This window comes from Aspergillus homomorphus, assembly GCF_003184865.1.
Source record: "Aspergillus homomorphus CBS 101889 unplaced genomic scaffold BO97scaffold_1, whole genome shotgun sequence".
NCBI lineage: Eukaryota > Fungi > Ascomycota > Eurotiomycetes > Eurotiales > Aspergillaceae > Aspergillus > Aspergillus homomorphus.
The window spans coordinates 1,819,532-1,842,761 of record NW_020291887.1 but is presented as its reverse complement, the minus strand read 5'-3'; the positions used below and the strand labels follow the sequence as shown (position 1 = coordinate 1,842,761).

At 53.8% G+C, this 23,230-nt stretch overlaps 8 protein-coding genes across 8 annotated transcripts; 2 read left to right on the top strand and 6 right to left on the bottom strand.

The window, feature by feature from the left end:
• Positions 1-768: 768 nt before the first annotated feature.
• On the bottom strand, positions 769-1,736 carry BO97DRAFT_410153 (4a-hydroxytetrahydrobiopterin dehydratase; the record flags this gene model as incomplete). The annotated part of the gene is made up of 3 exons (XM_025696124.1): positions 769-912; positions 1,095-1,157; positions 1,293-1,736. The coding sequence occupies 3 exons, from the start codon at positions 1,734-1,736 to the stop codon at positions 769-771; spliced, it is 651 nt and encodes a 216-aa protein (XP_025556918.1).
• A 670-nt stretch (positions 1,737-2,406) lies between these two features.
• BO97DRAFT_334155 (putative MFS multidrug transporter) lies at positions 2,407-4,277 on the bottom strand (the record flags this gene model as incomplete). Its single annotated transcript, XM_025691388.1, has 2 exons — positions 2,407-2,750; positions 2,807-4,277. The coding sequence occupies 2 exons, from the start codon at positions 4,275-4,277 to the stop codon at positions 2,407-2,409; spliced, it is 1,815 nt and encodes a 604-aa protein (XP_025556917.1).
• A 3,390-nt stretch (positions 4,278-7,667) lies between these two features.
• BO97DRAFT_419990 (uncharacterized protein) lies at positions 7,668-8,749 on the top strand (the record flags this gene model as incomplete). Its single annotated transcript, XM_025696614.1, has 3 exons — positions 7,668-8,027; positions 8,101-8,521; positions 8,610-8,749. The coding sequence occupies 3 exons, from the start codon at positions 7,668-7,670 to the stop codon at positions 8,747-8,749; spliced, it is 921 nt and encodes a 306-aa protein (XP_025556916.1).
• Positions 8,750-10,299: 1,550 nt separating this feature from the next.
• Positions 10,300-14,142, bottom strand: BO97DRAFT_14179 (uncharacterized protein). The gene is made up of 4 exons (XM_025690109.1): positions 13,595-14,142; positions 13,317-13,445; positions 11,735-13,217; positions 10,300-11,672 (listed from the first exon to the last, which is right to left on the bottom strand). Exons 1-4 carry the CDS (start codon positions 13,665-13,667, stop codon positions 10,619-10,621), a joined length of 2,739 nt encoding a protein of 912 aa, XP_025556915.1. The 5' UTR covers positions 13,668-14,142; the 3' UTR covers positions 10,300-10,618.
• A 300-nt stretch (positions 14,143-14,442) lies between these two features.
• On the bottom strand, positions 14,443-15,270 carry BO97DRAFT_14176 (uncharacterized protein). Its single transcript, XM_025690108.1, has one exon. The coding sequence runs from the start codon at positions 15,026-15,028 to the stop codon at positions 14,513-14,515; it is 516 nt and encodes a 171-aa protein (XP_025556914.1). The 5' UTR covers positions 15,029-15,270; the 3' UTR covers positions 14,443-14,512.
• Positions 15,271-16,856: 1,586 nt separating this feature from the next.
• On the bottom strand, positions 16,857-18,194 carry BO97DRAFT_467225 (uncharacterized protein; the record flags this gene model as incomplete). The annotated part of the gene is made up of 3 exons (XM_025699635.1): positions 16,857-17,708; positions 17,822-17,906; positions 17,965-18,194. The coding sequence occupies 3 exons, from the start codon at positions 18,192-18,194 to the stop codon at positions 16,863-16,865; spliced, it is 1,161 nt and encodes a 386-aa protein (XP_025556913.1). The 3' UTR covers positions 16,857-16,862.
• A 980-nt stretch (positions 18,195-19,174) lies between these two features.
• On the bottom strand, positions 19,175-19,972 carry BO97DRAFT_14148 (uncharacterized protein). Its single transcript, XM_025690106.1, has one exon. It carries the CDS (start codon positions 19,921-19,923, stop codon positions 19,447-19,449), a length of 477 nt encoding a protein of 158 aa, XP_025556912.1. The 5' UTR covers positions 19,924-19,972; the 3' UTR covers positions 19,175-19,446.
• A 1,215-nt stretch (positions 19,973-21,187) lies between these two features.
• cpdS (putative serine carboxypeptidase (CpdS)) lies at positions 21,188-23,121 on the top strand. Its single transcript, XM_025693245.1, has 5 exons — positions 21,188-21,389; positions 21,437-21,582; positions 21,634-22,054; positions 22,109-22,834; positions 22,929-23,121. Exons 1-5 carry the CDS (start codon positions 21,215-21,217, stop codon positions 23,024-23,026), a joined length of 1,566 nt encoding a protein of 521 aa, XP_025556911.1. The 5' UTR covers positions 21,188-21,214; the 3' UTR covers positions 23,027-23,121.
• The last annotated feature ends 109 nt before the right edge of the window (positions 23,122-23,230 follow it).

Genomic DNA, 23,230 nt, shown 5'->3' with positions numbered 1-23,230 from the left:
CAAGTCGAACTAACAAGCAAGCAACAACCCATCCGAAACGGTTTGGCATCCGATGAACTTGGAAGCTCTTCTTCCTTTCCCCCTGAATGGACAAGGTTTTGAGTTTGGCTCTTATTTCTGGACTATCAACAACCCAAAAAGAGGCGACAGGGGAAGAGGAGGAGGGGTTGGTGGGAGATGCAGGCCGATGGAGAAGCCGGGGAAGGATCGAGCAGAGACAAAACAGTACAGTAGACGGGAGATTCAATTGGAATCGGATCCAACAACAATGGCTGCTGCCCCTGAATTGAACCAGCCTTGCAGGGCTCCACTTCTGACCCCATCGCGTGTAAGAAGTTGAGCTTGGAGAAGCGATGATGATTGGGGCGCTATTACACCCAGCCTCTGTTGAGAGACGAGAGGCTCGTTGGTGGACTTTCTCTCCCCAGCTGCCATCTCAAAACTGGACTCACAATGAAGAGGAAAGAGAGGACTTTGCAGATGGATGAATAGATGCTCTGAGCATCAATCTCTCCACTTCCATCCACATTCCTGCCAATCTTATCTTCAACCACCCGATATCCCGCTGACTCAGCCTCCCCCCCTTCGACTTCCCTTCTTCCTTCATGAACCTTTTTTTTTTGAATTCCCCTTTCCAAAGTCCAGACTCGAGTTTCAATTGATTACACCTCCTGACTCGAGATTGATCCATTTGAACTAACCACACATCCCATAATCTCATACCCCAATACCATACAATCACAAACCCCTAGACAAAGATCAAAAAGATCAATGACACTTCCTCCCCTGCCCGGCCTCCACCGCACCCATCAAATCCGCCGCCTCGTCACAATGCTGCGCCATATCCACATCCTTGGCCGTCAAACCTCGCGGCTGGTGCGTCGTCCAGTGGATATCCACCGATCCAATCCGCTATTGATTCAGAGAGAAAAAGAGAAATCCCCACCATTAGCCTCCCGTTAAAACAAAAACTAGTAGTTCTAATGCGTTCACAACCTCACAATTTACCCCCTCCTCCCCTATTCTTGTTGCGCTGTTCTCTCTCCAGCCCACCAAAAGGATCCATACAAGAGGCAAGAGAAAGGAGAACTTACAACAGTCATAGTAGGATGATGCTTCATCGCGGCGCTCTGCGACGCGATTACATTCACGAAACTCTATATTCGTTCCCGTGAAATCAGCACATCAACAGAAACTAACTCTCACCCTGACCCTGAAATTCTTCGGACCGAGGGGCAGGCGAGAGAACACAGGTTGAGGAAGTAAAGAAGGGGCGGTTGGAAAGAACTTACCACCGCCTTGAAATAGGTCTTGAAATAGTATGTCTTTTGCAGGCCCCGCGCCTCCGCATCCAGCGTCCACCCTTGCTCCGGCTGCAACAGCGCGGCCAGGCGCGGCCGCAGCGCTTCCGCGTCGACGCCTTCGGCCAACTGCGGCTCCGTGGTCGAGGCCGAGTCGGTCATGCTGGAAGCGAGGCGGCGCGTTGTTGAATTGATCGGGTGTGAAGAAAGGACGTTGCGTGCGTGGTAGAAAAAGTTGGTGGTGGTGGTGGTGGTAGTGGTGGCGGCGGCGGTAGGCGTCCGGCTAAGGGATGTAGTGCGGAGAGGACGAGCGGAGGAGAGGACGGGGAAAGGAGCAGAAGAAAAGCGGAGACGAGAAGAGCGGTCGAGGTGGCACTGTTGAAGGCGAGAAATGAATGTTCGAGGCCGCGGGCTTGCCCGAATGATGTGGTCCATGCTGGGTGGGCGAAAGAGGGTGTCAACCAGAATTGCGGTCGGGATGCGCGCCGCTGCGTTGCGCGGGTGGAGGTGAGTTGGAAGCATCGGCCAACCCTCTCAAGGCACGTGACCCTTGTCCGCGGGCGGCGGGCGGGTCGATCTCCCGCCGCGCTGAAGAGCATGACAGGGCAAGGCCAACAACGCTCCGGATATCATCCATTCTCCTTGAGTCTTCCTTTTTAAGCATAACATCCAAACCTTGATTCAAGAAACTCTATGTATCACCACGTAGCTAAGCGTATCTCGCCGCAAGCGCGGTGACGGCAGATCTCAAAACAGCTCATCACTGGCAAGTGCTCACCCTGAGGCAGAACGGAATGAAAGAAAAAGAAACCACTGGATGCTGCCTGGAGACTCGGTCTGAGCTTCAGCAAGTGCGGAAAGGGATAAGAATAAAAGAGAATTGCTACCTAGTTTACCTGGAATTACACAAAATCCAACTCGGTGAATCAAAATTCAGGAAGGATAAACAGAACAAGCAGAACAAGGCTAAATCAATCTCTTAAGAGACGGAGAACAAGATGGCTGAAGCCCTTCGCCAAACAAAGGGGGTATCAACGCTCGTTAATCATTTCAAACTAAAATCATAGAAACGAGAGAAAGATGGTTTCTGATCGCGCGGCTTTGTTCATCGCGAGATGCTGTTCTTGCGCGACTGCACTCGAGAATTGGCCCCAGAGGCCGGTCGAGATGCCACATAGCTACCAGCACGGCTGCCAAAAGTCTGGCGAATGCGCAAGTTCTGTTGGGATCGAGCAAAAGAGTTCGCACGCGACCCAGACGGGATCCGAGAAAGTCTCCGGCCATGGGTTTGAAGCTCGACTCGTGCATCGGACAGCTGCTGGGCGAACGGAGAACGCTTGCGCAGAGCAGGTCCATACCAGTAAATGACGTACACTGCAATAACAAGCAAGAACGAGATGCAGAACAAGATCGTGGATGCGTATTCAAGATGGTATTTACCACCAATATCTGCGGAAAGCTAATTAGAAAAGATCATTTGCGAGGAACCCGGCGGAGAAACTTACTCTGGAAGAAAGGTGTAGCGGGGATAGTAAGAACACCAGCCAAGAAGTCACGCGCCCATCCGTTACCTCCGGTGGCAGAAGCTGAGTAAGGTCCGTAGGCGCAGATCATGTAGTCGATGGTAGCCATATAGATACTGTAGTTGGCGATACCAACGATAGCGGAGAAAACCATGGTTCCCATCCAGTGCACTGGGGGGCCAAGACTGGTCCATGCGAAGCCAATCAATCCAATTGGAAGGCAAGGAGCGGTGTATAGCAGCCACCAAAGTCGAGATTCGTACTGAGCACGCTCATCGTCAGGCTTGTTTCGACGCTCTTGGATGTTTCTTCTGATGACTGGCACAAACGAGGCCCACGCAATAAAATATCCAACAAGAATTGGAAGGAAGGACAAGCCCAGGGCTACAGTGCTGAAACCCCATTGCGTGTACACAAGACTGAACGACTGAATGAACATGAAGATCAAAGCGTCACTGAAGCCACTCAGGAGAGAAAGGGTGAGGACAATCGGCTCAGTCAGGAACATCTTGAAAGGACGAACCCAGGTGACGAGAACCTCGCGCATCGAGAAGCGCTCCTTGAATGGAACGAGTTCGTTGGGCCCGTAGATATTCGGGTTTTCGCCGCTCTTTCTTCTCTTCTTGGCAATGCGGTCCATCATGATCGTCGTGCGAGTCTCGGGCACGAGAAGGAGATGTGCCACCTGGACGAATCCACCAAAAATAAGCTGGATCCAGATGTTCCAGCGCCAGGGCAAGTACGCCTCGACGAACCCACCGACGACGGGACCAATCACAGAGCCACCGACTGATGAGAACACAACGCAGGCGACAGCATATTGTTGGTCATCAGCCTCCCAGAGATCAGCGATCATGCCCAATGTGACCGAGCCACCAGCTGAACTCAGACCTCCCAGGGCACGTCCCACCATAATCGTCGCAAAATTGGGAGCGAGCGCCACTGGCAGCTGCCACACGTTGACCAAGAACAAACTCAATTGTAGAATCGGTTTCCGGCCGAGTTCCTCGCTCCATGGAGCCCACAGCTCACAGCCAAACGCATACAGAACCAGGAAAATCATAGCACCGCAGCGAGCGGCCTGCATGCTGACGCCGAACTCCTCTGAGATGCCGCCCAAAGCATTCGAGTACAGACTGGTGTTGAAGTTCATCGAAGTCTGAACAAGGAAGATGACGGTGATAATCATCCACTTTCGCCATGACGGAAATGAATAACCCAATTCATCGTAGCAGTCGTTTTCCGTCAACTCAATCTTGTCGTACGGTCCTTCCTCATGATGTTGTAGGGTTGCACCCGATTCACGATTTCCAGCCAGCTCCGGCTTCTCCTGTTCAAGCGCCTTTTCGGTTGCTGGATCCAGGACGACATCGTTGTGGGTAGAAGAGGAAGCCTCCGAACCGTGGGGTTTTTCGTTGTCGCTTAGACTGCGTCTTGCAGCTCCGGACGCCATTGCGGACTGAAAATAGTGTCACTTAGTATGTAGAACACAATTTTAAGAATGAGGAATGAGAAACGAATGGCAGCCCGGCACAAATGAAACGGAAGCCAGAGTAAACGCCAGGGGCGTGGAAGGTAATAATCAAGGCAAGCACGAATCTCAGGGAGGAATTCAACAAATCCTATGGCAAGGGCTAAAGGGCAGATCAAGACAAGGGTAGCTAGGCGGGATACAATGTTTTTGATAGCTTGTCTCATCGAATGTGACCGGGCAAGGGCTAGTTCTCTGTGGTAAAGAATATGGGTTCAATGGGCGGGGATACTTACAAAATGATGGAATCCACCTGGTTTGTCGAATAGCAGATAATCCACACAATTGAGCAGTCAACTCAGGAAGGAAAGGGTTGGCAGATAGTAGTTATGGTGAAAGGGTAAGAGCCGATTACCCTGGCGATGAATGGGAAGGTGAGAGTTAAAAGGCGAGACAAGAGATGGGAGGAGGCGGGAAAGGTTGGAGAGGAAAAGAGGAGATGAAGACGGTAAAGAAGGCAAGCAGTTAGAAAAACAGCTGCAAGAAGAGTAAGCCTAAAAAGGGAAGGAGTGAGCAGTGAATTGCAGCGCCAGGTGCAGTGGCCGTATAGAAGTACTTCTTTCGGCAAACAGTCCCAAAGAGGCAAGTATGATTGTCACTCAGTCTCGCCGTCTCGCTGTCTCTCTGGATTCACAACAACAGATCCGGTAGATCACACAAAACATGCAAAGCCAGGAGGGAATCCTCTTGCTTTTAATAATGCCCCGGGCCTTGACTGCCAATGGAACTAAATAATACCTGTGATTAGAGTTCAGGCTGCCCAGGTTATCTCCGACTGAGGCCCGCGAGAAAGATGTGGGAAATGGATCCATGCAAGTTGAACTTCACCACTTCCGCCCCTCTACGCCATACCCCATAGGCCCGGTGGCTTGAACTCCAGTCGCATTCCTCTCTCAGACATCCAAACTGATTATTTGATTTCTGCCCTTTGCACATATCTGCAATTATTGCCTCCCTTTCTTTGCTTGAGATGCAGTACCCCGCGTGGGCAAGAGACCGGGCACGGTGATGGATGCAGCAGTGGGTTGCCAGATCAGGACGCACGCTATCCTACCTCATTCCGACCACACGCAGAGTTCCACTTGCCACGCCGCCCGGATCGAGTCAGCAACCAGTCGTGTTTAATCGATACCTGGGTCGGATGGATCCGTGCCTCACATCATTACCCAAAACATCAACTGACCTGGGAGGCAAACGGACAGCCCTCCCATGGCAAAAGGAACCTGCAAGAAGAGTGGCCGGGGAGAAGATTACAGCGTCCCCACTCCGGGGTCGGGACGTTGCTACGCTTCAATACCACTAAGGCAGTACTAACTCACACCATGACTGCCGCCGGAGTCGTTCTGGCCCGGAAAAGAATTCTCAACATCAGGAATGCCCGCTTCGGGAAAGACTACCACGGCACGGGAATCGCGCGAGGACGGCACCGATAACGAGGGCGACAATTGAATAATCTCTGTTCTTTCTGATCGGGATGGTGCAGAGAGCCACGGTCGAGGCCGTCAATAATGTTTAGGCACAGGTGTGTACGACGCAAGGGTTATGGGATACCAAGTGGCCATGAGCAGCACGGTATGCGCTTTCCCGAGCGATCGGTTGAGTAAAGAGGCTCAACCCCCAATCATACTTAGTATTACGGCAATGATACAGCCAAGGAACCAACCAACAAAGAACAAGGAGAAAATGCTAGATGAATCATTCAACGGATGGTGTCCGTGTGATGATGATGATGATGATGATGAAGGCGGCGGTAGTGGTGGTGGGATGATTTCTCCAATTCTTGATTTCTTTGCTAGATCGACTCCTGACTAGTGCGGGTTGGCTGCTGGCTTCGGTCGGTTTCCCACGGGGTTGTTGGCTCGGGGTAGCCGGACGTGACGTCAACGTGTCCGGTTCCACGCCGATCGTTTCCCCGACCTTCCTGACGCTCAATGTATTACAGATGACAATCCCTCCTCGTCGACATGCTTGTCTACATACATTATGACATTGATCTGGCATTCAGCCTGATCGAATTCCAGAAACCCATGTCGAAGCCTGTCAGGGCTCCGGCTCCGGGGACAGCCCTGCTGCACAACATGGGAAGTCAACGGCTCATCAACATCCCACGATCTTCCCCAGACTGTATCGCACGCTTGGCCGGGAATCTCAGCCACCGGGTCCTCTGACCTGAGAATTGACCTTCGGCACATGAACTTGGCGCATACTACGTACACTAGGACCACTTGGTTCATCCTTCTCAGCAGTCCAATTGCGCTAGTCGTGCGAAAATTCTGCAGTCTACGGGCACGGTTCACCAGAGGCTTATGGACGGATCGTTGGTACAGTACAACAGCTCTCTTTGTCTGACTCTTGAGGTGATTGAACAGAGTAACAGTTTAGAGTGAGCTTGACAAAGCCTCAACATTAACGATCTATCGGCCTACGGTAGCAACGTCGTAGCACGGTCATTCGGAACCAAGGATAGAAAAGAGGAAGAGGGTAGTAAAGTTTAAGCACCACTGACGCCAATCACTCGAAAAAGTCGGCCGGTGCCGACAGCCAACTGTTCGGGGGTTAAGCTAAGGCTCAACCTGCCAAGGCGATGTGGCGGACAATCCCCTGGCTTGGTGGATTTTTGGGTCCAGGAGAGGCTGGCCCCTCGATGAGTCTATGCAGACTGCAGAATTTGCATGTATGGCTCTTAGGGAGCTGAGTCTAGACATTCAAGAGGCGAATCGAGGGATGAATGTCATGTTCGATGAGAGGTATGATTAAGGCTTATCGCAAACTATAGACAAAGACACGGAAGTCCGGAAGATGGCCGACACATAGTTTCTTCTTCTGTACTCCGTACTGGGTGAGCTGTTTCCAGGCAAAGATGTTTGCGGATAGCAGCCGGATGGGAACCGGACGGGAGCGTCAGAGGCGCGTCAAGTTCAACCCGCCGTTTACTGTCACCGCCTGCCGTCTTCGGTCCACCCCGCCATTATCACTCACTCACTCCCGGCCTCAGGCTTTCCCTCCCAACCAAATCGACACAAACAATTGAATGCTTGTTTCGGGTCCGCTCATCATCTCTTGCTCACATCCCGGATTTGGGGTTCGTTGTTGATGGTTGTGATCTGATTCTCCAACTGCCTGGAACAACAAGAAGATTCCCACTTCTTCCCCATCATATGACCCCCGGTCCACACGGTGATGTGTCCTGATATCAACTCCCTTCCTTTGTCTCCGTCTACTTCCTCTTCCCCGCATCACCAACGGGCTGTGTACCACCCCTTGCATTCGCAAAATTCTCCGTCGGATTTCGCCTCTCTAGGCCTGGCCACCATGAACAACAATAACAGCCACTCCAGCGAGGTCAATTCGGCCGTTGCCACCGACCTGCCTCATCGGCCTGCGCCGACTGCTCGTTCGGGAATCCCAGGTTCGGAACGACGCCGGTCCGCCGCCGGGTCCAACTCAATCCTGAACAACAGCAATGGCAGCGCTAGTGAGTCGGTGTCTGGTGAATCCCCGCTCGCCCCTCACGACTACCGCTCTTCGTTCAGCCCCAATGCATTGCGCACCTCTAGTTCCTCCAGTCTGGGAGGCAGTCCAATCATTGCCATGGGGGACCCGCATCACCAGCGGGCACCCTCGTTGGGGGAACTCCATCAGGAACTAGAGCAAGAGCAGGAAGCACAAGTGGTATGATCGCGATTCTATCCCTGTGTCACCACCATCAATGTGAAAGTAAACTGACTGGGTGTTTGCGATCAAGAATCGACTGCTGCATATGATCCGAAGCCAGCAGAGCCAACTGCACCAACTCCAACAGCAACATCAACAGTCTCACGCCTCATCCGGCACGGCAGTGGTCGACGATGCCAGCACTCCGTCGGAGCGCATGGTCCCCTTCCCCCCGGTTCCTCAACACCCCGCCCCCGGCAGTCGGACGTCGACCCAATTAGCTTCGTCTTTGTCAAGTCGGCGGCCCTCCCGGCCCTCCAGTCAAGCCGGGTCACCCAGCCTGCGACCCCGGGCTGATTCGTCACGCGGCCCGGAGGGACTGGAGTGGACGGGGGGTATCGGCGAAAGTCCTGCCCGGCGGGGAAGCAGAGATGAAGGCGCCCTCTATCAGGCCGAGGCAGCGATGCTGGCCCGGGAGAATCAGATGCTGCGGCAGCGCATTCGCGAGTTGGGTAAGTGGACTATCTCGCCGGTGTATATCCTCCAGTTGGGGAACATCGCTCTCTTGCGACATGAGAAAGTCTAACTGACGACGCACAGAACGCCAAGTCAGTGAATTCACACTTGGTGCCCAACCGAGTGAAAGTTCCGCAACTCCTAGCAGCCACGGCACCGACAATGCCGGAGGCCAGGAGCCCGCGGGACGGGGATCGGCAAGCGACTTGTCGGACAAGACCTGACTGAGTTTGGGGCCACATGGGGACACACATCCTCTTGGCATAAAGTTTGAGAACCATTATTCTCCAGATTGGCGGTGTCCGGCATCTTTTCTGAACTTTTACTGGATGATCTGACGGCAGCAAAGTCTTTGTATGTGCGCTGGCACATCAAGACAGAAGTGCGCGCAGTAGACACAGCCAGTTGTTCAGTTGCTCGGCACATATCTCTCTTTCTCTGGTCTATGCAGTGGATATCAAGAGACACATAGCTAGCGGATTCCTTTTTCCTTCTTGTACACTTAATGAATTGAAATGTGATTGCACTGGAGATCGTGCGGATGCGAGTGAAGGTTCAACTTCTCTTGTAGATTCATATTGTACCCTCCGAAACTGATCTCAGCCCGCGGCTTTTGTTCCGCCCACTCCCATCCGTCTCAGCCAGAATCAAACTCCAAGTACCAACCCCAACAAAGTCGACTACCGAAAGCCCACACTCAACCCGCAGACCATCTACTCGCCTCGCCTCCTAAGTCCCTTACATACACATACACCCCACACCCACACTGGCAACCGAGCCCACCCACCCAACACCACAACTCGACACAAATATAAATATCCCACCATCACCGCCCAAATCTCTAATCGCCAAATCCCCATATATTCCCAACAAAACAAGCCTTACGCGGACATATTCCTTTCCCTACCCTTCCTACTAAAACCCCATAAACCCCATTACGGGAACCCCAGCCCAGCACCGCACAGCATATAACTTGAACGAACCCATCCCAAGTAAAACGACAACCACCAAACCCGTGACCCCTACTCCTACCTAGTTCCTCACATTCCCCTATCTAGATTCAAGAACCCTCCTCACACTCCTCAATCCAATTACCCCAACCTTACGCAGCTAAACGCAGAAATCTGCTACGCAGCAACAAGACCTCCCAGGAACTAGCACATTATAACACCCAGAGAACAAACAGCGTCATCTCCACTGACCGTACCCAGTTCCAATACTAGTAAGGTCCCCCAAAACAGGAAAGCTCAAAGGCTGGCTCAATACACTACCAACCTCACCTAACCCAGCCCAACGCAACTGGATAGATACTCTGGTAGTTCGCCAGGGAAAAGGTGTGGTTCATTGGGGCAGAGGAGGGGGGGGGAGGCGGTGACGTGGTGTGTTTTCTTACTGATCTATCCTTGGCCTCTGGAAAGGGGGAGTTTGGGTGTAATCTGTGGGTTGCAAGGAGGGGATATTGCTTCGATGGTTCTGAGGGTCACATCTTTTTTGGTCTTTGAGAAGGGTAAGGCAGCCGCTGCATCCTTAAGGATAACGGGGGAAGGTTAGGGTGGATATAGTGTTTCTGCTGGGGAAAGCAGGCATAGAGGTAGTAGGAAGGATATATACTGGTTGCATTTAGAGTTACTCGATTTGTAATGTGCATTGTGCTCCATTTGATTCAGAATTCAAAAGTCGCAGTGCGCGTAGAAACTGGGGAGTGGGATTCAAACCCCTGCTTTCATTGTGAAAGCCAGCATCAGATACCTAGTATGTGCATCTTGAATAGTGAGCCGAAACGTATTACCTCCTACAGCAATGCAAAAACTCATTTCCAGTCCTGAGAGAAAACAAAAGCCTGCATGGAAGCCATCTCAGAGGAACAGCTGGAAGGTCATCTCTGATTAGAGTAAAACAAACTAAAAGCGAATCGAAACACATCAGGGTACACCACGCCTCGCTAATAATACCTCGACGGAAAAGAAAAACGAAAGAAAAAAAGAGAGAAATCCTCAACTCCCTACACAGACAGATACAAGCAAGGCCCGAACAATCCCAGAACTCTCGGAAACATCAAGACTCAATCAAATACAAGCTCAATCCAGAACCCCTCACGAAACAGTCTGCATCGGAGATGGCTGTTCTCGACTCGGTTCGATCTTCTTGCGGCGCGGCACCTGCACTCCATTACGCAACTGGTCCAGCTTGATCACCCCGGGACCCGTGCAGATGCGACCCGTCTGCATCAACGTACGCAGTCGCTTGCGTCGGGCGGCTCCGCTACGTTCTTCGCCGCGGCCCACACCCTCGTCAACCCATTCGGTGCGGAGGATTTTGTAGCTCATGCCATCGTGGTTGCCTTCCCAGGCACGGGAGCGAAGGCCAAACAAGACGCTGGAGTCGTACCGTTCGAGGCGGGGAAGGATGAGGATAGTGATGTGGAGATCTTTGTCGGCGGGCGGCACGGGAGGCACCCGCGGTCGCTCGCCTTCTTCTAAGCCGATGTCTTGCGCGGTCTGTGGCGCGTGTTGATAGGTGTCCCGGATCTCCAGGTCAAGCAGGTCCACGTCTACATCCTCACCCCAGGCGCCACGAATGAAACCCGAATGGATGGCTGCCGCAACAGGATCAGAGTCATCAGTGTAGACACCGGTACCCCAGAGCGCGCGGCGGGCGCAAATCTCCTCGCGACGGCTGTTGTCGATGCGAAAGCGAGGGACACGAATAGTAAATGTGCAGTTCTCTTTGCCTTCAAATCGAGGTAGAGGAACAGGCGTAGTAGTGTACCCAAACTTGGCACTCTCGAGAGAAGCCTTTTCCGTCGGCACTCCTATCCGAGGCGCGTATAACGTGGAGCCCAAGTGGTGACGCGGAAGATGGGCGACACTGGTCAGAAGCGGTTCGATGGTGACCACCGTGCGAGGTTCACGGATCGGAGCGACAGAGGACGTGGGAGCCGCGGACCCGGATAATCGGGGTGCGTGATGGTGATGGTGATGGTGGTGGGGATGATGGTGATGATGATGAGCGAGCGTCGCCGCCGCAGCGGAGGCGGGCCCGTCCGCGGGCGTAGCAGTGCGATGGAAGAAGTTCATCGACGACAACGGACGATTCTGGCCAAGGGCGGCCGCTTCTTCCTCGGGTTTGTGCCGGTGGTGATGATGGCTGCGCGGGGATTAGCATATGTCATACTCTTTTGACAAACCAGGTTCACAGAGAAAGCTTACTGATGGTGATGGTGATGGACGTGCCGATTCCGCCGGCCACGGGAGGATGCTCCCAATGCACCAGCCTCTGATTCGGCTCGAGCCTCTTCGTCGCGCGATTTCCGAGGTCGCTTTCCGTTGGCGGAGGTTGGACGGGGAATCTTAGCTTCATCTGTTGTTGTTTCACTGTTGGTGGAGCGGGCGGTGGCACTGTCCCGTTTGAACGGGCTGGCTGAGGTCATGGGCGTCGAGGGACCACTCCCGGCCGTGGCCCCCGTCACGCCGCCCACTCCACTTCCGATGCCCGAGAATACACGGCCAAGCTCATTCTTAATTCCCGATTCCCCAGCGGGGCCCAAGATCTGTGCCTGAGCCCCCTGAACAGCTTGGGGCAACGGTGAGGCTCGCCCGCCCCGTTTCGCGTCCAGCCCAACTCCGAGCAAATTCCGATGGGTCAGCAGCTCATCGCTACCTTTGCGGCGCTGGTCCTCTGAGGCGGCCGAAAGGATCATCCCTGCAGATGCGGCGGCGGAGGTCGTGGCCGGGAAGGCGCGCGGGTCGGTTTGTAGCTTGCTGAGATACGGGGTCTGTTCGTGCGACGGGGGCGTGGGCTGGCCTGGCTGCGGGTGCACGGGGAGCGACGGGGCGCGCGTCCCGCCCAACTGGGATCCTAATGACTTTGTGTAGCTTTGAATGGCGCCAAAGCCAAAACCGGCGCCCGATTCCGGAGCGGGAAAGCGTTTCATCTCGGGCGAAGCGGGTTGCGAACGTGCAAGCTCCCATGCCGATGGCCCTTGGGCCCGAGAAATGGCTGCATCGCGGTCTCCATATGGCGGCCCAAAGCGGGGAACAGCGTGAGCCGCAGCTTTGCTCTCTGCTTCGTGTGCCGCTGCCCGCTCCCGCTCCCGCTCCCGGATGGCTTGTTCCTCCGCGTGGCGATCGTTGTAGAGTCCCCCATAACGACTGTGCGGTAGCTCGTGGCCCATGTAGGACGATGCTCTTTGATGTGTCGGCACAAAAGGTCCTTCTCCCATCCCAGCGGTTGTGGGGACTGCGATCGGTCGAGCCAAGGGACTGTAGCCGGCCGTTCGGGATGGCGGTTCGAGGTGTTGCGGCTGACTACTGGGACGAGGTACTGGTCCACTGAAGCTGGTCCGGCGAGGTTCGTTATAGGGAGCCTCGGCTGAGGAGATCTGAGGAGAAGGGTGTGTGGAGTGAGGTTTGTCAGGAAAGTGTGTGGCGGGATGACCGCGTGCCAGACCACCAAACTTAGCCTGTTCCGGAATCGCCTGAGGCACACCACCTGAGCCTGACCGGTAGGGCCGCGGTGGTTGGGTCTTTGCAAAGGACTTTTCAGGCGTTTGCGACCGTCGGAAGGCTGGATATTCGAGCGGCGACGGGCGGGTGGGCGCGGTTGGCGGCGACATGGCACCGGGAGCTGACGGCGGATGCGCGTTGCCGAACGAGGCGGACGTGACGGGCAAACGGCTAAAAAGGGAGGAGCCTACATCTCGGCCGGGTCGGTCAGCGTCCGCGCCTAGCATGGACGATATCGACATGCTGCTCCCTGGACGATGATGCGCCGGATTGCTGGGAGGCTCACGCGACAGAAAAGGAGTGGGCAAAGAGTGCGTGGGGCCGGGGGGAGCGCGCGCGGGATAGTGTTGCGATGGTGAGGGGGGAGGCATGCGGCGGGTACCCATCGGCGGTGCGGTTGAAGGATCTTGAAGACCTGCATGAAGAGAATCATCGGAGTTAGCACGAGAAGGCCCGACGCAGGTTAACGCAAGAAGCCAGATAGCAGTCAGCGAAGGACATTGGTCGGGACGCCCGAAATAGACTGCGACAGATGCTGTGCAAGCCAGAAGGCCTGGCACTCACCGGAATATCCGGGACTGCCACTGCCGCCCAAGGACCTCCGACGGCCCTGGTCATGCGACGGGGGCGGATTCATATCGCATGCACAGACAGGGGAGGGCTGTAGGAGCGCTGGCAAGGAACACGAAAGGGGATGAGAGAATGAAACCAAGGGGGCCAGGAATCGATGGGAGAAGACGTCAAAGTCCAAGCGCAACGATAGAGAGGAGGTAGAGGGAAGATGGGATAGGGAGGCGAAAGAGGAAGAGGATGGAGGGGAGGAGGAGGCGCTCAACGGCGACGACCACGATGATTGATGTTGATGATGATGATGATGAGATAAACGGGAATGGGAGAGAAAGGCGCGCGACGGACAAGAAAGCAAAGCGAGTTCCACAGCCGGGGCAGAACCCGTGACTCTGGGCGGGCCTGGACCACTAGACCCGATCGGGTAAGGATGTCCTGGCAGTCAGAGCTAAGCTTGAAGAGGGATAGCTCTCCCGAGGCTTCCTGGGCTGGAAGGCGATCAGGCGCCACAGACGCGGCTGATGATCCGCTGCTGATTGGCCCGGTCGCCCCAGTCGCTCCTTCGGGTTCCCCCCCTCTCACTCTCTGGCTCCCCCGTTTGTAGTCTGGATAAACAAACCAAACCAAACAGTGCAGCAAAAAAGCTTGGGTCGTGTGAGGGGAGAAATGTGTCAAAATGTGAAAAGGAGTCTGCTCCGCCACCAGCTACCGCCCACATTCCATCCTCCGTCCCCCTTGTCTGCAGCCACCCTGGTCACTTCATCTCGTGCATTTAAAATGCTTGCCATTGGTCATGTCTGGTTGGCATCTGTTTCCATACCATCCATAATCTGGCCTCCCGAGATGCTGCCCAGTCTGGCTCAGGCACCCAGCCACAACACGAGAAAAGCCCGCAGGCAACTTGGCAACGCAAAATCACAGAGCAGCACGCAGTAAACTAGTATATCTGATCAAAATAAATAGATCTGGCCTACCTTCACGATACATCATCCGTCGATCCGGGTGGTTGAGATAATTATGATCGTAAGGGGGATCATGCCGATTATCAGAGTCTCGCTGCCCAGTCGGAAGATTATGCTTCTTCGATGAACCATGGCCCGTTGGTGCGAGGTGATACCCGGTGGTATCTGTCCGTAATGACGCATAGGCGGGCTCATGGGCGTACGCGACGGAGGGGACGGGCGCCGGAGCGGAAGAGGGCGTCGGGTAATTGTATCCCGGAGTTGTGGCGGCCGATCGAGGCATCTCGGACTCTCGTCGCTGAAGCATATCGTAGTACGGGCGAGGTGAGGGTGGTCGAGGAGGTCCGTAGGCGCGCGCTGCAGGCGGCGCTGGAGGCGCCGCTCGAGGATCGTGAGCAGCCGGCCCAAGAAGCGATGGGTGAGGGTGATACGGTGGCTGCGGGTGGTGTTTTTGGAAATCCATCATCATGGTGAGTGAGCGAAGCAGAGATCGGAAAGAAAGACGATGACAGAGATTGTGTGTTGGGTTGCGTTCGGGCGCGGATGGAGGGGGGTTTTGTCGAAATGGCGGTGGAAGCTGAGTTTCAGCAGGCGAGCACCAGCAGCACCAGCATCAATTTATTTTCCCTCCCAGAGTGTATCTGGCAAAGTGAAGCAACAAATCCTGTTCACCTAGTTCTGAGAAGCTGGATTTCAACTGGAAGAGAGCCAATCCCGCTGAGTAGGAGAGAGGAGTGCGAGTAGGAATGATGGGATGAGGGAGAGAAGGAGGAGGTTTGGAGAGGAAAAGACAAGAGATGAAAGGAAAAGAGAGAAGAGAACACGAAGAAAAACGGTGAGTAATGGATGGATGAGTGGATGAATGGATGGATGGATGGATCTCTCTCCAACTGTAAGAAGACTAGGAAGATTACTACCTCTCTCTCCTAAACTACAATCTGTGGCTGTACCAATCAAGCCGGATGCAAAACCAGACTAGGAGAAGGGGGAGAAAAGGAAAAAGTGAAGACGAGCAGCAGCAGACGAGACGGACCAGGGAATGCGAGGGAAACTAGCAGGATGGGGCCGTCGTGGCAGCGGGGAAAAACGGGGTGGACCCATGCAGAATAAGGAAAAATATTAAGAAGAAGAAAAATAAAAAGGTTAAGAAATAAGGCACCAACTGGACTACAATCAGTATGTACAGTACTTACATACAGTAGTAACAGCACGGAGTACACAGTACACTTACCTTAGACTATAGTATAGGTAAGTTTGTACGATACATACAGTACCTCTTAGGTATGCTTTACCCCTCTCGTCCTTCTCTTCTCCTCGATTCTGCATTCCCCTCTCCACTCCACTGCCCAATATCTTTTAGGTCTTAATCGACCCTGCAGCCAGCGACGTGTTATGCACCCTCCCAATCACACATTGAAGGCCATCAAACTGATGAACACCAAGAGCCCCTCATGTATGACTGACTATGAATGGGGCAGATCCATGGTCAACTCTTGACAGGGTTTCAATCTTATAGACAGTGTCTGTCTCCGGCCGCAGCTTGCTCCGGCACACAAAGTATGTACAGTACATACAGTGAGTACTTGAACTACACTTTGTTGGTCTCCACCTGCAGTGCGTGACAATCTGCCGATCCTGGGGCCGTTTTCCATGGAAGGAAAGTCCGGGGGATCGGCCTGTTACCATGAATGATGATGCTATCTTTTTCTTGATGGTTACACCGAGTAGGATCTTGCTCGGCTTACTTGAGCAGTCGCTTTGCGTCTCTTCTCTTCCAGTCAATACTATACGACAATAAATACAGACAGGGTACAGTGCCTTACGGTATATTCAATGAACACCTAGCACATACCATGCTGCTGCTCTTCCCCAAACGATCGACCATTCCAGCTGGACAGACCGCAGCCGTGTGTTCTGCGAAGTGTGTCGCATTAGACACTGGGCAGGCTGGCCCGCTTGCCACAATCATCGCTACACAGCAGAGGGGAAGAGAGGCGAGAGCTCTCTCTCCCCTTGCGTCGGTCCGATTGCAGGACGAGGTCACCCTGCTTACCCTTCCTTCGATCGCCGCGGTTGGACGTTCTGTCGCGCAAGTGTCACGGACTGGTTAGAATCGATGCCTAACGGTCCGTGCACCGGTCGTAGATAATCTTCAGTATTCAATCCGCCGGCTCAGGTTAGAACCAGCCTCGACAATGTATCAGGTCTTAATACGGGATGTCTTTCTTCTTGTTATGTACAGCACGCGCAGCTTGATTAGGACTATTCAAGGCTGAAAGGGTTTCTACACGGCATCTGATCTATCAACTACCCCGACCGACCGCTAAGAACTGTCGCCATCCTCGGCGGGGACACCCTGTCCAGTCGACATCGATAAAGTCTGCGCCTTCATTGACCAGGATCCGCCAAATAACGAGCCGCATCTCCTTCGAGCAACATGGGATATTCTCAAATCGCGCCCTGCGTCCGAGGTGATGGGCCGCTTCCACATAAGCTCGGACTAACTCGAGCTGCGCTCGAGAAAGCCGTCCTCGATGCGGGGATCCGATGGCCTGGCTAAAGTCGACAGTCGTGGTGAGCGGCGATGGTACATCGGCCTGTACCTCTTTCGGTGTCGAATTTCGGCCTTTCCACTCTTTCCAGGACTGCCGTGACAGGCTATCCTTGCCTTTGAAAAGTTGAACCTTGTCCTCCGAAGGTGTGGTCGCTGCGTTGGGTCCTGCTATGGCTGATCGTTCATCGAGAAAGATGCTATCCTGGATGGGGTCTTTCGGAAATGCGTCGTAAATATGACTGACATGTTCGTTGTCCGTTCCTACAATGGCAATGGTGACAGCCTTCGAGACGATCCGGGTACCGTTGCGGTGAGTAACATACCCTCCTGCAATCAAACGCTGAAGCTCGGTGAAAAGATGAGGCCAGCCCTCTCGGATCGGCGATCGAATCTCCAAGAATAGAACAAACGACTCGTCATCATCAGTCCCGCGATGGGTTGTCGAGGTAGGCAGCAATGAGCCTTCCGAAGTCTGCTTATCCTCGAGGCGCTGCAGCAGAGGATCCAGGTATACATTGCGCAGGGTGAGGTGTGGTCGCAGACTCGCGTGGGGGTTACCGACAAAGAACCCCTCGCCCTGAAGCCAGATATCCGCCTTGATCCCCGTGCAGCCAGCCGCAATGCATAGTGAATGGCATCCGGGTGCGAATGTGGGTTATACGCAATGCAGGCAGCGGATTGACCATCAAATTCTGCAGGCCAATGAACAAACCCCGCCTGAGCTGTGTAGTGCTCATGGAAGAAGAGATAAGAGAATGCATCAGGCAGTACTGATAGGAATTGCACAACCACTCTAGGTATCATTCAGTCAGTATCATTTGAATATATGCTTCAATCAAGTGTTGACATACCCGAGCATCAACAAAAGGCAGATGATCGAGAATATGCGATCGCTCCATTGCTTCCGGAACGTGGCGTGGCACTGCTGGACCATCCACCAGACTCCTGGGCAGCATTCAGTGGGATGATATCGAAGCGGATGGTCTTCGAGTAACACCCAGGAGTAAGAATCGTAATCCGGTGGCTCTAAAAGTTGCTGCGCGCCATCGTCGGCGACACGGGCGTGTGTCGCAGGAGCCATCAATGGGAAAGCGTGCGCAAATCAAGAATTGCGCATTTTATGAGATTACTCGTAATGACCGTCTGACTGAGCGAAGCTTGACCGTAGGAAGGATTTTGTAGTCCGGGGTTGCACTGACGATGATACCGAACCATTCGATCCAGCTCTTCAGAAGGGGCCAATGGGTGACACGATGGAAGCACCGGACAAAGAGAGGGCCATGAGTCTGTGCGACCCAACTGCAGGAACGAGGGTAGCTGATGCAAAGGGGATAAATAAATAGGAAAGGTCCCGATCAAATAAACAGGAGGAGAGGGAGACCCGAGGGGAGAGGCACACAGGCACAGGATAGGCACTGAGGCGGAGATGGGGAGAGCACGCAATTATCGGTGGTAATGATTCATTTCCTCAGGAGATCAGCATCCATTTGTCGGTCATCAAAGCAATCAATTGCCCAGAGGCTTGGCACTCGAAGCCACTCACGGAGGATACTGTATCAGCCAGTCCTTATTAATGCATCGCGACGAGGATGAGGAGTGGAAGGAGGAGAAGGAGGAATATTCATTGGTGCGGAAGACTAAAGGCCCTTGACTGCTTTGGGTTCGACCATCCTTAGCCGTCTGTATAGTATCGGAATTGACTCTTCACACACCATTAGTTAACTAACATTCTCTTACTCATGACTTCATCCCCCACCAAACTCAAACGATCAAAAAGGGACGCCGCCCGTCCACTGATTCCCACCCAATCGATAGTCTAGCGATCGTCCCGTCAAATGGCGCTGATGCCATCCAGTGAGCTGTCGACACCATCCTCCGCCACTCCCGTGCCCCTTCGTATCAATACTTTGCTGCAACAACATACCAATCGATCAACACGCCTTCTTTATGACCTGTCACTCAATACTTCTCTTGGCTTTGAGACGGGGACCGTACGAGGGCCAAAGGGTTCTGGCGCAGTCTAGGTTCGTGTTCGCCCCCTCCTCACAATAGTATTGAAATAGGCCTGTCACCCGTCCAGCCATCTCAATACTGATCGCGTGTCTCAGAGACGTCTTTACGAGAGCTGGAAGACCGTACCGACTGAGTCGAAAACAGCAGCATAGCGTCCCTGCGGCTGACTGCCAAAAGGTATGCGTTGTAGCAACAGATCGGCTTTTCTGTTGTCCAACTTAGCATCCTACACAGCAGCGCAATCCGATGGAACTTACTGTCCGGTTCATACTCTAAACGAATGAGCCAACCATGGCAGAAACATGGTTAAAAGGACAAGACTAGTGATGATCCGATCCAATCCATTTCTCATCTGGCCCAGCCATGTTAAGCCTCCGGAGAACACTGCAATCCCGAAATTCCAAGGTCGGCCCGCCGTCCTGGCCCAGGCGCGCAATTTGCGGCTGGCTCGCAGCGATAAACAGCAGGAGCTGCCCAACAATTGCCCCAGTTGAACAACGTGGCCCTGGAACCCTGTGGTAGTCTCTCTGGAAGATGATAGGGTACGCGATCAACAAACGCTGCATATGCCGATCGACGACTTTCCAGGCATACTCATCAGCAGCACCTTCGGATCCCGGCAAGCATTGGCAGGCAGATAGTACAGTGATTCGAGAACCCGACACTAAAGCAAGACGTCTCTTCTGTCGAGTGAGATTAACGGCATTTCGTCTGTCAACAAAGCCTGTTGGTCGTGCAAGCAAGAGTAAGGAAAGATATATTTCGTCCAACGTGATTTTCACGGGCACAGAGACCATTTCTCATCGAGCTTGCAAAATATATGTCCACCACGTCTAATATTAGGACCTATAGGTTTGATTCCGCCTAATTTGAATGAGGAGCCCAAAAAACATAGAGTTGACATAGTAATGCCCCCCGAATTATACCTGCCTCGAAGCTCCCAGAAGCAAGGTACACATGAAGCCAGAAGCTCAGAGGGCAAGGTCTTCGATCATACCCACTGGCAGCTTCCGATGTAAGTATTAAAGGCTGCCGGTAATTGCAACGACCATATTTGCCTGCGCCGCCAAATATGCGCTGCAGTGACTAACATCGCAAAGTTTACTTCTCCACCCTCTCATCACCAACTTTCGAGCAAATTTGAAGGATTGTGAAGGCCGTCAAAAGTGGCATACCTACCAGGAGTACCAGACTGATGCTTGAGGATCCCCTGACTTCGTTTTCCCATGATTTCGGACGTTCCCCTCGATTGAGTGTGATTCCTAGCTAGCTGGTCTTTGACTACACTTACGAGATGAAAAGCACGTTACACTCAACCAGTCCTCCGTGAAACCACCAGGATCTGCTGCGCCTAGATTGCAACCGAACCGCATCGGATATAATTAACACAAAAGCGCATGGTACCTTGTCCCCGTAAGTTGAAGCCGTGATCTGTACGTGCAGCGGTTGCAACGGCAAGGATTGCCTGTCCAGTGCGAATCTCACTGTGGCCCTTGCGGCGACCAGGATTGAGGTGGGTTGCGATTGCTCACGAATGGTCCGATGCACATATGATGCATGCATGCGTAGTCATTTCGATTGTATGAGCACCTCATCAGGTGCAAGATGGCAGAATCTTCCCCACCCGCCGATCTTTCGTTCATTGGGAAACCCTTGTCCAACCGAAATGCTCAACGGATACCCACCATTGATTGCCGTCAATCGACTTGCAGATTATTATCTATCGCCTTGCTTTCACTCGCGGGTCCAACTACGTATAGGCTGTGATTTGCTGCCGCCTCCGCAGAGCGACAGACTAATTCAACCAGTGCGTATCGGATGTGATCCACAATCTGGATAGCCCCCGGGCTTCCGGCGGTAATAACCGCTTCTCCCCTCACGGCGGAGATGAGCTTGTCTCAAACACACAGTCGGTCTCCTATCTCGGCAAGGAGATGCTCTGGTCATGACGTGGGGCGACGGCCATCACGTTGCTTGCGATGCGTGCCCCTCTGTCCCCACGCAAACCTATAAGTAGGCTGGACATGCACCCTGGCCGGCGATTGAGGCCTGGTTCGAAGAGTCAGTCAATCCATAGCCAAACTCACGATGCATTTGACAACAGCCATTGCGTCATTGCTTCTGGTGGGCTCTGTCGCCAGCCTGCAAAGCCCTCACCGTCGCGCTGTTGTTGCACCTCAGAGTAAAGCATTGACCCCTCGAGCTGCATCGGTCCCCAGAAGTAGTGTCACCGATTATTCGTACTTGACCAATAAGACCGCAAGTGGGTTTAGCCTCGCTCCTGAAGTAGTGTCTTGCTCACATAGCCAGGGTTTCTGGTCAATGGTACCGGCATCCCGGAAGTGGATTTCGACGTGGGAGAATCGTACGCTGGTCTTTTACCGAACACACCTACAGGCAATAGCAGCCTCTTCTTCTGGTTCTTCCCCTCGCAGAATGCCAATGCCAGTGACGAGGTTAGCATCAGCCGTATTGTCCCCACCACAACCCCGAGACTAACGAGCTAGATCCTTATCTGGCTGAACGGTGGCCCGGGCTGCAGCTCCCTGGACGGGCTCCTCCAAGAGAATGGCCCATTCCTGTGGCAATCCGGCACCTACAAGCCTGTCCCGAACCCGTACTCCTGGACCAACCTCACGAACGTGGTGTACGTCGACCAGCCGGCGGGCGCGGGCTTCTCGCCCGGCCCGTCGACGGTCAACAACGAAGAGGACGTGGCCGCGCAATTCAAGAGCTGGTTCAAGCATTTCGTCGACACCTTCAGCCTTCACGGCCGCAAAGTCTACCTGACGGGCGAGAGCTACGCAGGGATGTACGTCCCGTACATCGCGTCGGCGATGCTCGACGAAGAGGACAAGACCTACTTCAACGTGAAGGGCGTTCAAATCAACGACCCGTCCATCAACGACGACTCGGTCATGATCTACGGTAACCCTTCCCTTCCTCCCTCCCAAACACAACACTAACTAAACCCCCAATCAGCCCCCGCAGCCCGGCACCTAAACCACTACACCAACATCTTCGCGCTCAACAGCACCTTCCTCAGCTACATCAACACCCGCGCCGACACCTGCGGCTTCAACGCCTTCCTCGACGCCGCGATCCAATACCCACCGGCCCACCCCTTCCCCGCCGCACCCCCAATAACCGAAGACTGCCAAATCTGGGACGAGATCATCAGCGCCGCATACAACATCAACCCCTGCTTCAATTACTACCACCTAACGGACTTCTGCCCGTACCTCTGGGACTTAATGGGCTTCCCATCCCTCGGCACCGGCCCAAACAACTACTTCAACCGCACCGACGTACAGCGCGCTCTCCACGTCCCACCAACAGACTACTCCGTCTGCAGCGACAACCCCATCTTCCTGAACGGCGATACCTCCCCGCCAAGCGCCTGGACCGTCCTCCCCGGCGTGATCGAACGCACCAACAACACGCTCATCGGCCACGGCTGGCTCGACTACCTGCTGATCCTGAACGGCACCCTAGCCACGATCCAGAATATGACCTGGCACGGCACCCAGGGTTTCACCCGGGACCCGCTCACCCACCCGCTCTTCGTGCCTTACCATTACGGCCTGCAGGAGCTGTCTGAGGGTACCGAGCCGGATCCGTTTATCCTCGATGCGGGCGCGGGGTTGTTGGGCACGGCGTATACCGAGCGTGGGCTCACTTTTTCGTCGGTGTTTTTGGCCGGGCATGGTATGTTTCTCCCCTTCTCTGTGTTCTTTGTATTTAGGGATGAAGGGGTAGGGTTTGTGGACGTGTGATTGCTAACCGCGGATTGATGTCGCAGAAATCCCGCAGTATGTGCCTGGTGCCGCGTATCGGCAGGTGGAGTTCCTCTTGGGGCGTATCGGGAGTTTGCAGCAGCGCGGTGGGTATACTGCTTAGGTGTTCCATGGTAGTATCTGGATAAGGTGAACGGTTAGGATAGGGTGGTGTAGGTGATGGCTTTGAAGCGGTTCGGTGTACATGTGGATGTATGTAGCTAGACAGCAGTACATATAGTGTAGAGATTGAAATATACGCCTGATCTAGCATGAGTGTCTACGCATGATATAAAATGGCTTGTTCACAATGACAAATGACATGCTT